The following is a 13,567-nucleotide window of genomic DNA, read 5'->3' on the forward strand; positions in this document are numbered from 1 at the left end:
GAATCAGAAAGATCTGGCTCTTCTTCTCACTAATGACATAGATTTATGCAGGCTCCTCAGTAACCTCTCTGAGTCTCTGTTTCCTATCTGTAATTGGGAAGAACACACAAATTAATGAGATAAAGAATTTGAAACACCTAGCACAGTCAGCCATCTAGTCAGAAATAAATAAATGAATATCTCGAACAACATTTAATGTAGTAAGCTTTCAGCCAATGTTAGCTGCTTCCCTGTATCTCCCTAGCCTGTCATTCATATTACCTGAAATTCCACCATTAGGATAGGAGCTTTTATATTCTGGAATTGTATTTCAGACATCACACATCAAGCTTCTCAGCTTTTAGCATCCTAATGTGAGTTTGTTTATGAGATTGCATTTCACAGCAGTAGGTGGATCCAGGCATGCCCCTGAGAGAATGAACCATGGGTCCATTTTGGTAGGGAGAGGCCATCAACAAGTATGGAGTACTTCATTCATTCACTCATTGATTCATTGGGCAGTGAGCTAGGTGCTGGGAAGCCAGAGACGAAAAACTGAGAGGAAACAGAATGGCTCCCCAGGCAGTAGGAACAACATGAGCAGAGGTATAAGGTGGAAAAAGTACGTCCTGTAGCTAGAGTGGAGTATACAGATGGGTGATAATGGAGAAATAAGGAGGACCTTCTTTGAACCCTATGTTTAGGAAGCTTTCGTTAGAACTTAAGCATAGAAATTATTTGAGAATTGCCTTTTAGGAAGATTATTCTGCAGATATTAGGGAGAATAAATCAGAAGGGTAACAAAATCAGAAGGAGCGGGAACAATTGGGAGAGGTTGCAACCATAATTCAGGCTAGAAATGCAAAGGATTCAATATGAGGCAGGTGCAGTGCTGCAGTGAACCCTGTGGGTGCCCAGAGGGAGTTGTGGGTACAGGATGGGGGAGTCACCATATCGTTGGAAATGAAGAGATCCTGAAGGTGGGGAATGGAGAATACCAAAGAACATTTTCACTTTCTTTATAATGTTGCCTGTCTCAGCCCCACACTGCTCTGGCCTCTATGGGAGGATACAAAAAAGGGTAAAATATGGTTTCTGGTTGCGAAGAAGGGCAGGAGAGACATTTTATGGCAATCCTTTTTCACTTTGAGTGATGTATTACCTGGCCACACAACAAAATATAAAAATGTTTCCTATCTTCAAGGTGTTATCAGGGAGACAATAGATCCACACCTAACTTCATAAAGCTAAAAGGCAATTTTAAGTGAATGACATAGATAATAAACACTACAGAAAGTGGGTAAAATTCAGTGTATGTGTATTAAACCATATACCTCCTAAGTACATATTCTCTACACAACTATTATTTTCAGTATAATCATTGAAAACACACATGTTCCTCCTGGCACATTTGGAATACCTGAATCTTGAAAGTCAATAAAGTTAGCATATTAACTTGCTAAGTGTCTTGGCAGAGATTTTTCACATTAGAGACCACAAGGTGGCGATATTAACTGAATTTCAACCAGTTTTTTTATGATTAAGTAATCATAATTGTGAGAACATAAAGTTAATTTGAAAGGCTTATAGGGTGAGACATTATTTTTTGCAACTTGGTCATTTAATTTAGCTGAGGCTTTCTGATAGGGAAATGCACTATTCATTAGCAGGTAAAAGAGAAAGAGATCTAGTGCCCCTTTAAAAAAAAGTAATTACTGAAATTATAACTGACTTTTTTTAGAATGAGTTGGCCAGACCATAATTCTAAAATATATTTTAAAAAATAGTCTAATTATGATTTGCCAGTATAGTATATATTATTTGTAGAGCTGAATTTTTCCCTCCAGAAATAGGATCCTACTTCATTGCCTGCTCATGTCTGAAATTTGAAGGTTTTAAAAATCTCGTTCTTTATTGTATGCCCAATTTTTACATGAATGCATATTTATGAGTAGTGTTTATTGGTATAGGTTTGATATTTTATGTCTGAGCAATTTGAGGCAAGTTGCTAGAATAGTGGGCAATAGTGAATCACAGAACCGTCCATGATCAAGAAAATTAAGGTGGGGGCTATGAATGAAAGGCAGGAACCAGCAAAGAAATGTGCCAAACCAAGAGAATCATCAGAAGTTGATACTTGGGCCGAGCCCGTGGCGCACTCGGGAGAGTGCGGCGCTGGGAGCACGGCGACGCTCCCGCCGCGGGTTCAGATCCTATATAGGACTGGCCGGTGCACTCACTGGCTGAGTGCCGGTCACGAAAAAGACAAAAAAAAAAAAAAAAAAAAAGAAGTTGATACTTAAGATATGCAAGTACTCAGAAGCTCTGTAGCTAGTGCAACCAAGTAAAGCAGTCAGGAACAAGGGAATACACAGATAGAAAAGGTCAAAGGCTCAGAAACCAGACCAGCAAGTAGTCAGTGAACAGACATATGGGAAAAGGAGGCAATGATGATTTTGTTTGAAAGAAAGAAAACATAACAGCATATTCATCCAGGTCCTAAAGATAAGAGTAATTGAGTTTATTTAAGTTTACTGGCAGGATGAGTGTGACTCAGGAGCCAGGGCAGATCCTGATCTCACTCCCTTTTGTTAATCACAGGATGACCAGTTTTCTAAACTAAGAGTACAGATAGGTTTCCTCAAGATTATATTACAAGTGCTCTTCATGGCAAGTGAATTCCCAATGACCTGGAAAATAATGTTTAATTTGTATCATATGTTGAATATTTTTAAAGTTTTAAAGTAAGCTTTTCTTTTTAGGAATCTGAGAACCGGCAAATAATGGAACAACTCCGAAAAGCCAATGAAGATGCTGAAAACTGGGAAAATAAGGCCCGTCAATCAGAGGCAGATAACAATACCCTCAAACTGGAACTTATCACTGCTGAGGCAGAGGGTAACAGATTAAAAGAAAAAGTAGATTCCCTCAACAGAGAGGTTGAGCAAGTAAGTTTGGGAAAATATGCTTATAATACATTCTGTGCTGTATTTAAAAGTTTTTTTGACTTTTAATAAATTATATAAACATGCACTTAAATTATTTAAATATACTGTGAATTACAGCTGCTAAACAAACGTTCTCCTTATATCCACTCTGGTTCTCCTCTAATCTTTTATCTGTCCTACAACCAGAATGATCTTTAGCATTTTTTAAAATTAGGAACTATTTCGAAAATACCCAAAAAGTGCAAAAAATGTGTAATATAACAGATACACATATTCCCACTTCTCAGATATAAGGATGCTAACATTTTGCCATATTTGCTTCAAATGTCTCTTTGTTTAAAGAAATAAAACATTACAGATACAACCTCTCATCCTTTTTCCTCCTCCCTCCCTAATTATTGGTGTCAGGGTGTCTAACTCCTCTGCATGTGTTTATAGTTTTTCTACATATCACCCACAAATGATGTATAATGTTGTTTTATGTGTTTTAAGTTTTTATTTAAGTGATAACAAACATACCATAGACATCTTTTTGCATCTTTTCTTCTGTACTCAATATTGTAATTTTGAAATTTATGCATTTTTATACATTTGGTGTACTATTTCAAACAGTTGCATGTGTTCACTGTATTAATATTTTCTTTTTTAATTCACTCCATATTGAAGGAAATTTAATTTTTTCACTTATTTCAATAATAAAATACTGCAGCAAGCCTCCTTTTATATTTCTCCTTGGCTATATGTCTCTGTAGGATTATGCCTGGAAGAGAAACTGGATCTAAGATATGTACAATTTCAAGTCTTCTACGTATTGTCAAATTGCCCTCTAAAGTTTCACTTTCCCAACGAAAATCATGAATTCATTTTCTCAAATACTAATTAATACTTGATATTGCCAGACTAAAATTTTTTCTGTACTTTAGTTGTGTGTTTTCTTCATTACCAGTGAAATTGAGGATCTTTTCATGTTTCTTGGCCATTTAGGATTCCTCATTTTTGAGTTTTCTCTTGAGTGAATTTTTCTTAAACTTTGCCCAGTTATCTATTGGGTTGTTTATCTTTTTCATATTAATTTATAAGAATTCTCTATTCTTGATAATAATCCTCTAAAAAATATTACAGTTATCTTGTCCTTGTCTGTGGCTTATCTTTTCACTTTTCTTTCAATATAAACAGACATTAAATTCTTTTTTAAAAAATTTATTTATTATTATTATTATTATATTATTATTATTATTATTATTATTTTACATTCTAAGATGTGGAGAAGTTGGGGGGAGGGGGAGAGGAGAAAGGGGAGGAGCAGGAAGGAGGAGGCATGGTCAAAGCCTGTGGTACCCCCCTCATTCCAGCAAGGAGGCCCAGGGAGATTCCAGTGGCAGCCTGGTGGTCATCACTGGGCTGGATGCAGATGTTGGGGGGACGTGGCTGAGGTCCTCAGCACCCCTCAGCCCCAGCTTGGGAGCCCAGGGGCTTCTGGTCCTTCTAGGTTTTATAGGTGTTTTTTGGTGGTGTTAGAACTTTACTGGCTAATATCAGAACTTTGTCTCCGATCTGTGGGTTTTTTGTTTTTTCTTTCAGTTCTGTGTTGGATTATTCGTTATTCCTACCACTTAAACTCTGGAATGGAACTAATTTGTTGTCCTTTGCTTACTTATAAAATGGGGGAACTTCCTGTGGGAACCAGCACTTAAGCCCTGTGGTTGAGCTAAATTGCTGCTTTACTGCTGATTCTCTGTGGAAGGCTTTTTGTGCAGCTCAGGTTTTAATTGTTTAAGCACTTCCGGGTCTTGTGAGGTTCAGTACACCTGGGTTGTGTGGAAACCCTGGTTGCAGGCCTGAGTCTTTTCAGCAAACTATACCCCTGCAGTTCTATATTCCTGACAGTCTCCACTGAATGGCACTGTGCTGGTTGGAGGGCAGATCAGCTGTCTGTGCTGTGCCCCAATGTTCCCCCAGTGGGCACATCTGCCCCATGCCCCTACACTCCAAACATATCCCGTGGGACAGGACATGCTCTGGTCCTTTGCAATGACTCACCGGCCTCTGAGTGGTTCCTTTTTTCAATTGTGTCAGGCTGGGTCACAGACCCTTCAAACCATTGTGCAGACTGTGTCATAGACCCCTCATATGCAGACTGGGTCACAGACCCCTCATATGCAGACTGGGTCACAGACCCCTCATAAGCAGGTTGCAAGCTAGGTAGTTGGAAAAACATCCTGGGAGTCATTGGCATGGTTGACATGGTTTATTTGGACGTGAGCTCAGTCCCCCATGTATCAGAGCCATTGTCTTTTATACTAGAGTCAGATAACCAAGGAACACATGGTTGCGAGTCAGATAGCCAAGGAACACTTGGGCCCACATGCACAGTTAACGTATTTACGTCAGGCAGGCTGAGTCATGCTCAGCCAGATATGAGGTGAGGGAGCCTGACCAGTCTGTCTCCATTTTCCTCACAAGTTGTCTTGTGGCCCCTTGCTCCTATGTGGGTCCCTGTTAGTGGTCTTGCTGGCCTCAGGGCCATGAAGCCTGTCTTCTTCTCTGCAGCGTCCAAGCAACTTCATATGAACGGCACAGCAGCAGCTTCTGCCAGCTCTTGCTCTGTGTCACCAGGGCCATGCTTGAAGTGGTCAGGGCTTAAAACAATCAGAGTGGTCCTTTCTTTCTCTCATCATGGCTTCTCCTGCCTTCATGAACTCCTTAGGTCTCTCCTCCTTTTCCCCTGAGCTCTAGCAGTCCCAGCTTGGCAGTCATTGCTTTTTAATAGTTGTAAATTGGTTGATTGTGAGAGAAGGGGATGCTGGGTACTGTCTATTCTGCCATCTTGATTGGAAGTCCAGACATTAAATTCTGATGCACTCAGAATTATCAAAGTTTTCCTGTATGGTTTATACTTTTATTACTCCTTTAAGAAATCCATTATTATCCCAAAGCCAAAAAGATATTTTCCTATATTTTCATTTAGAAATTCTTCTAAAAGTCTAAAAGTATGTTAAATTTTGCCCTTTACATTTAGGTCTTTAATCCACTTGAAATTTGTTTTATTTTACTTCAAACTTGTATTAAAGATATAATTTTTATTTTGTGGACGGGTATCCATCATCATTTCTTCACTGAAATATGTCTACTTCATCATAAAAATATGTTCCCATACACTCTGTTCCATTGGTCTATTTATCTATCCCCTTGCCAATAATACACTCCTGTAGCTACTATAGTTTTATGTTAAATTTTGATATCTGGGAAGATAATGCTTCCTAAAATTATTTTAACTGTACTTGGCCATTATTAAACTCTCTCAAATGAATTATAGAATAAACATCATATCCCATGATTTTATATCTGTCTTCTTTTATATGCATTTGAGACTGGAAATTTCTCTCTAAATATTTCTTTGGCAGCAGACCACAAGTTTTTTTTTATTTTTTAAATTTTTTATTGAAACATAGTTGATTGTACATATCTGTGGGGTACAGAGTTGAATATCAATACCTGTGTGCAATGTATCATGCTCAGATCAGGATAATTAGTATATTCAACATTGTACAATATAGTCGTTTTTTGTGGCCCTTTACCAATTCCTCTCTCATCCCGCCTCCTCCTCCTTTCCCATCTCTGTTAACCCTAGTTCTGTTCTTTCCTTTTGAAAGTTCAACACATTATGATTGTTGTATCATTTAAAAAATATATTTACTTATTTTGTTTTTTTTAACATTATTTTTATTTATTTTTATTTTATCATTACACAATGTAAACATTTTTCTGGCCTTTTACCAATTTCTCCCTAACCCTCCCCTCCCCACCTTTCACACCTCTGGTGGCCTCAGTTCTGTTCTCTCTTTTGAAAGTTCAACAAATTATTGTGATTGGTGTATCTTTCTGTCTTTTTTTGTTTATTTGTTTATTTTCTTTAGCTCCTACTTATGAATGTGAACATGTGGTATTTCTTTTTCTGTGCCTGGCTTATTTCACTTAACATAATTTTCTCTAAGTTCATCCATGTTGCTGTGAATGACAGGATTTCATTCTTTTTTATGGCAGAGTAGTATTCCACTGTGTAAATATACCACATTTTCCTTATCTGGTCATCTGACCATGGTCACTTAGGTTGGTTTCAACTCTTGGCTATTGTAAACAGAGCTGTGATAAACATGGGCGTACATGTATCCCTTTGACATGATGATTTCCGTTCCTTTGGGTATATACCCAGCAGTGGGATTGCTGGATTGTGTGGCAGTTCTATCTGTAGTTGTTTGAGGGGCGTATGTACGGTTCTCCATAACAGCTGCACGAATTTGCAGTCCCACCAACAGTGTAGGAGGATTCCCCTTCCTCCAGATCCTCACCAGCATTTGTTACTTTCTGTCTTTTTGATAATAGCCAGTCTAAGTGAGGTGAGATGGTATCTCAATGTGGTTTTGATTTGCATTTGATGCTAAGTGACACTGAGCATTTTTTCATGTGTCTGTTTTCTTCCTTTGAGAAATGCCTATTCAAGTTAGTATTAGTCTGTTTCTGTTGCTTATAACAGAATATCTGGAACTGGGTGATTTGTAAGAAAACAAACTATATTGTTTACAGTTTCAGACTCTTGGAAGTCCAAAGTCCAGGGAACACAACTGGTGAGGGTCTTTTTTGGTGGTGGCTTTACAGCAATGCCGGGGTTTCACATGGCAGAAAATGGTGGAGGAGAGAAAGAGAGAAGTAGCTCCTCATGCGTACTCCTTGTAAAGCCCTCATAACCACGCCCCTGACCACCATTATTAATCCATTCACTAGGGCATGGTCCTACAATCTAATCACTTCTTCAAGACCCTACCTTTCAATTATCATAATAGGATTTCCCCCTCTCAGCAGTTACAATGGGGATTAAGATTCAATGAGGTTGTGGGGGAGGAGTAGGGCAATCATCCAATCTGTAGCAAGATCCTTTGGCCATTTTTTAATTGAGTTATTTGTTTTTTTACTGTTAAGTTGTTTGAGTACTTTGTATATTCTCGATATTAATCCTTTGTCTGATGCATAGCTTGCAAATAATTTCTTACACTCTGTAGGTTGTCCTTTCACACTGTTAATTATTTCTTTTGCTGTGCAGAATCTTTTTAGTTTGATATAACCCCATTTGTTTATTTTTCTTTTTGTTGCCTGTGTTTTGGGATCATATTCATAAAGTCTTTGTCCAGTCCTACATCCTGCAGTGTTTCCCCTATGTTTTCTTTTAGGAGTTTTATAGTTTCAGGTCTTATATTTAGTTCTTTAATCCATTTTGAGTTGATTTTGGTATACAATGAGAGGTACGGATCTAGTTTCATTCTTCTACGTATGGATGCCCAGTTTTTGAAGAGGCAGTCTTTTCCCAAATGTATGTTCTTCTTGCCCTTGAGGTAATGCTTTTATCACTGTTCAGCTGTATTTTATTTTTTATTTTATTTCTTGCTTCTTTTTTTTTATTTTTTATTTTTTAAATGTGAAGCATTATTTTAATTTATTTTTTATTTTTATTATTTTTTAATTTAATTTTATTTTGTCAATATAAAATGTGATTGATTATTGTGGCCAATTACCGAAACCTCCCTTCCTCCTCCCTCTCCCTCCTCCGTCTCCCCCCTCCCTCTCCCCCTCCCTCCCAACAATGTCCTTTCTGTTCGCTTGTCATAGCAACTTCAAGAAATTGTAATTGTTGTGTCTTCTTCCCTCCCCCCCACCCCCGCGGTTGTCTGTGTATTTATTTATTTTTAGCTCCCACAGATAAGTGAGAACGTGTGATATTTCTCTGTCTGTGCCTGACTTGTTTCACTTAATATAATTCTCTCTAGGTCTATCCATGTCATTGCAAATGGCAGTATTTCATTCTTTTTTATAGCAGAGTACTATTTCATTGTGTAGATATACCACATTTTCCATATCCACTCATCTGATGATGGACATTTGGGCTGGTTCCAATGCTTAGCTATTGTAAAGAGTGCTGCAATGAACATTGGAGAACAGGTATACCTTCAACTTGATGATTTCCATTCCTCTGTGTATATTCCCAGATATATAGTGGGATAACTGGGTCATATGGTAGATCTATCTGCAATTGTTTGAGGAACCTCCATACCGTTTTCCATAGAGGCTGCACCATTTTGCAGTCCCACCAACAATGTATGAGAGTTCCTTTTGTCCGCAACCTCGCCAGCATTTATTGTTCAGGGTCTTTTGGATCTTATCCATCCTACCTGGAGTGAGATGGTATCTCAGTGTGGTTTTGATTTGCATTTCCTGAATGCTGAGTGATGTTGACCATTTTTTCATATGTCTGTTGGCCATTCATATATCTTCCTTTGAGAAATGCCTATTTAGCTCTTTTTCCATTTTTTAATTGGGTTACTTGTTTTTTTCTTGAAAAGTTGTTTCAGTTCCTTGTATATTCTGGATATTAATCCTTTGTCAGATGTATATTTTGCAAATATTTTCTCCCACTCTGTTGGTTGTCTTAACTCTGTTAATTGTTTCTTTTGCTGTTCAGAAGCTTTTTATTTTGATATAATCCCATTTGTTTATTTTTCCTTTGGTTGCCCTGCTTTTGGGGTTGTATTCATGAAGTCTGTGTCCAGTCCTACTTCCTGAAGTGTTTCTTCTATGTTTTCTTTAAGAAGTTTTATCGTTTCAGCACTTACATAAGACAAGTTTTGAAAAAAAAGTTGGGAGGAGTGGAATTATCTTGAACATTTGAAAGCATTTATGTAGCTTGAATCTCATAATATGGTTTTTAAAACATATTCTTATTTTCTGTAATGTGGATGTATACTTAATTTCTACTTGCCCACAGTCTTTTTCCCTCAGTCCTAATTTTATAATATTATAATCAATTTCAACATGCCAGTCATGAATTGGAAAATGGGTATTGTGAATGAAACAGGGGCTATCATTTTGTCTTTAACAACAACATAATTTATATTATATAATAATTGCAAGTGTGGCAAATATAGATAGAACTATAGACCAAACATGGATATATCTGAACTAGCTTTGGGGCTGGAGACTTTTAAGTGGGAAAGGTGATTTTTATTTTCCCTTCTCTAAGTACGTTAAAGTAAAAAGAATGACTGGTTGACCACACTACTCATGGATATTATGCAAAGAAGTTTGAAACCTGAATTTATCTTTCCCAGAGTGCTTTGACATATTATTGCCACCTATATTACCTAGAGCTACTTACAGTCTAAATGTACTATCGTTAAAAGATTTGCCTCACTTTCTGTTTAATGTTGTAGTTTTTTTCCAGTTATTATTATTTTTTAAATATGTGTAAAATAATCTTGTTTTTGCAGCACTTAAATGCAGAAAGGTCTTATAAGTCCCAGATTTCTACCTTACATAAGTCTGTTGTAAAGATGGAAGAGGAACTTCAGAAGGTTCAGTTTGAAAAAGTATCTGCCCTTGCGGATTTGTCTTCCACAAGGGAACTCTGTATTAAACTCGATTCGAGCAAAGAACTTCTTAATCGACAACTGGTTGCTAAAGATCAAGAAATAGAAATGGTATGTAATACATTTTTAAAAGCTTCCTTAAAAATTGCTATTTCTATAAAGTTACAACAATTTTAGAAAACAAGTCTTTTTAAAAAATAAAATACTAAATATTACATCAAACCATGTCTTTCAACTTTAGGTTTATTTATTTTATTTAAATTTTTATTTATTAGCATATTCATTTTTACAAATCGTGATATTTCTTTATGCCCTTTGCCCAATCTATCACTTCCCAACCCCCCCTCTCTCCCTTCCCCCATCTTTAGTATCCTTAGGTTTGTTCTCTCCTTCTGAAAGTTCAACATATTTTTGTGGTCTTTTCTTTCTTTCTTTTCTTCTTTCCTTCCTTCTTTCCTCCTTCCCTCTCCTCTCTCCCTCCCTCCCGCCCTTCCTTCCTAGCAGCCAGTTATGAGTGAGAACATGCGGCATTTCTGTTTCTTTATCTGGTTTATCTCATTTAACATGACTTTCTCCAGACTCATCCATGTTACTGCAAATGGCACAATTTCATTCTTTTTTATGGCTGATCAGTATTCCATTGTGTATATAGACCACATTTTCTTTATCCAGTTGTCTGTCAGTGGACACTTAGGTTGGTTCCGTGTCTTGGCTATTGTAAATAGAGCTGCAGTGAACATGAGAGTGCAGGTATCCTTTCAGCGTGATGATTTCCCTTCCTTTGGATATTTACTCAGTAGTGGGATTGCTGGATCATGTGGTAGCTCTATCTGTAGTTGTTTGAGAAACCTCCATACTGTTTTCCATAATGGCTGTGCTAATTTACAGTCCCACCAACAGTGTAGAAGAGTTCCCCTTTCCCTGCATCCTCACCAGCATTTGTTATTCTCAGCATTTTTAATAATGACCAGTCTAACTGGGGTGAGATAAAATGTCAGTGTGGTTTTGATTTGCATTTCTCTGATAACTAGTGATGCAAGCATTTTTTTTTTTTTTTTTAATTTTATTTTGTCGATATACATTGTAGCTGATTAATGCTCCCCATCACCAAAACCTCCCTCCCTTCTCCCTCCCCCCCTCCCCCCCAACAATGTCCTTTCTGTTTGCTTGTTGTATCAACTTCAAATAATTGTGGTTGTTATATCTTCTTCCCTCCCCCCCCGATTTGTGTGTGTGTGTGTGTGTATGTGTGTGTGTGAATTTATATATTAATGTTTAGCTCCCTCCAATAAGTGAGAACATGTGGTATTTCTCTTTCTGTGCCTGACTTGTTTCACTTAATATAATTCTCTCAAGGTCCATCCATGTTGTTGCAAATGGCAGTATTTCATTCGTTTTTATAGCTGAGTAGTATTCCATTGTGTAGATGTACCACATTTTCCGTATCCACTCATCTGATGATGGGCATTTGGGCTGGTTCCAACTCTTGGCTATTGTAAAGAGTGCTGCGATGAACATTGGGGAACAGGTATACCTTCGACTTGATGATTTCCATTCCTCTGGGTATATTCCCAACAGTGGGATGGCTGGGTCGTATGGTAGATCTATTTGCAATTGTTTAAGGAACCTCCATACCATTTTCCATAGAGGCTGCACCATTTTGCAGTCCCACCAACAATGTATGAGAGTTCCTTTTTCTCCGCAGCCTCGCCAGCATTTATCGTTCATAGTCTTTTGGATTTTAGCCATCCTAACTGGGGTTAGATGGTATCTCAATGTGGTTTTGATTTGCATTTCCCGGATGCTGAGTGATGTTGAGCATTTTTTCATATGTCTGTTGGCCATTTGGATATCTTCCTTAGAGAAATGCCTACTTAGCTCTTTTGCCCATTTTTTAATTGGGTTGCTTGTTTTCTTCTTGTAAAGTTGTTTGAGTTCCTTATATATTCTGGATATTAATCCTTTGTCAGATGTATATTTTGCAAATATTTTCTCCCACTCTGTTGGTTGTCTTTTAACTCTTTTAATTGTTTCTTTTGCTGTGCAGAAGCTTTTTAGTTTGATATAATCCCATTTGTTTATTTTTCCTTTGGTTGCCCGTGCCTTTGGGGTCGTATTCATGAAGTCTGTGCCCAGTCCTATTTCCTGAAGTGTTTCCCCTATGTTTTCTTTAAGAAGTTTTATTGTCTCAGGGTGTATATTTAAATCCTTAATCCATTTTGAGTTGATTTTAGTATACGGTGAGAGGTATGGATCTAGTTTCATTCTCCTGCATATCGATATCCAGTTATCCCAACACCACTTGCTGAAGAGGCAGTCCCTTCCCCAGTGAATAGGCTTGGTGCCTTTGTCAAAGATCAGATGGCAGTAAGTGTGTGGGTTGATTTCTGGATTCTCTATTCTATTCCATTGGTCAGTGTGTCTGTTTTTATGCCAGTACCATACTGTTTTGGTTATTATAGCTTTGTAGTATAGCTTAAAGTCAGGTAGTGTTATGCCTCCAGCTTTATTTTTTTTGCTGAGCATTGCTTTGGCTATTCGTGGTCTTTTATTGTTCCATATAAATGTCTGAATAGTTTTTTCCATTTCTGAGAAAAATGTCTTTGGAATTTTGATGGGGATTGCATTGAATTTGTATATCACTTTGGGTAGTATGGACATTTTCACTATGTTGATTCTTCCAATCCAAGAGCATGGAATATCTTTCCATCTTCTTGTATCCTCTCTAATTTCTCTCAGCAGTGGTTTGTAGTTCTCATTATAGAGATTTTTCACCTCCTTGGTTAACTCAATTCCTAAGTATTTTATTTTTTTGGTGGCTATTGTAAATGGGCAGGCTTTCTTGATTTCTCGTTCTGCATGTTCACTATTGGAGAAAAGAAATGCTACTGATTTTTGTGTGTTGATTTTGTATCCTGCTACTGTGCTGAAATCATTTATCAATTCCAACAGTTTTTTTGTAGAGGTTTTAGGCTGTTCGATATATAGGATCATGTCATCTGCAAACAGGGACAGTTTGACTTCATCTTTTCCAATCTGAATGCCCTTTATTTCCTTCTCTTCTCTGATTGCTCTGGCTAGTACTTCCAACACTATGTTGAATAGGAGTGGTGAGAGTGGGCATCCTTGTCTAGTGCCTGTTCTTAAAGGAAAAGCTTTCAGCTTTTCCCCATTCAGGATGATATTGGCAGTGGGTTTGGCATATATGGCTTTAATTATGTTGAG

The 13,567-nt window shown here is 37.5% G+C and overlaps 1 protein-coding gene across 1 annotated transcript in view; it reads left to right on the forward strand.

Annotated features, from left to right (window-relative positions):
* Window positions 1–13,567, forward strand: part of TSGA10 (testis specific 10) — a 136,837-nt gene that overhangs the window by 88,973 nt on the left and 34,297 nt on the right. The window contains exons 15-16 of the mRNA XM_063078682.1: window positions 2,742–2,927; window positions 10,244–10,453. Of these exons, the coding sequence (XP_062934752.1) occupies window positions 2,742–2,927; window positions 10,244–10,453 (396 nt within the window). The remainder of the gene's footprint in view (window positions 1–2,741; window positions 2,928–10,243; window positions 10,454–13,567) is intronic.

This window comes from Cynocephalus volans, chromosome 14 (assembly GCF_027409185.1).
Source record: "Cynocephalus volans isolate mCynVol1 chromosome 14, mCynVol1.pri, whole genome shotgun sequence".
Classification (NCBI taxonomy): Eukaryota; Metazoa; Chordata; class Mammalia; order Dermoptera; family Cynocephalidae; genus Cynocephalus; species Cynocephalus volans.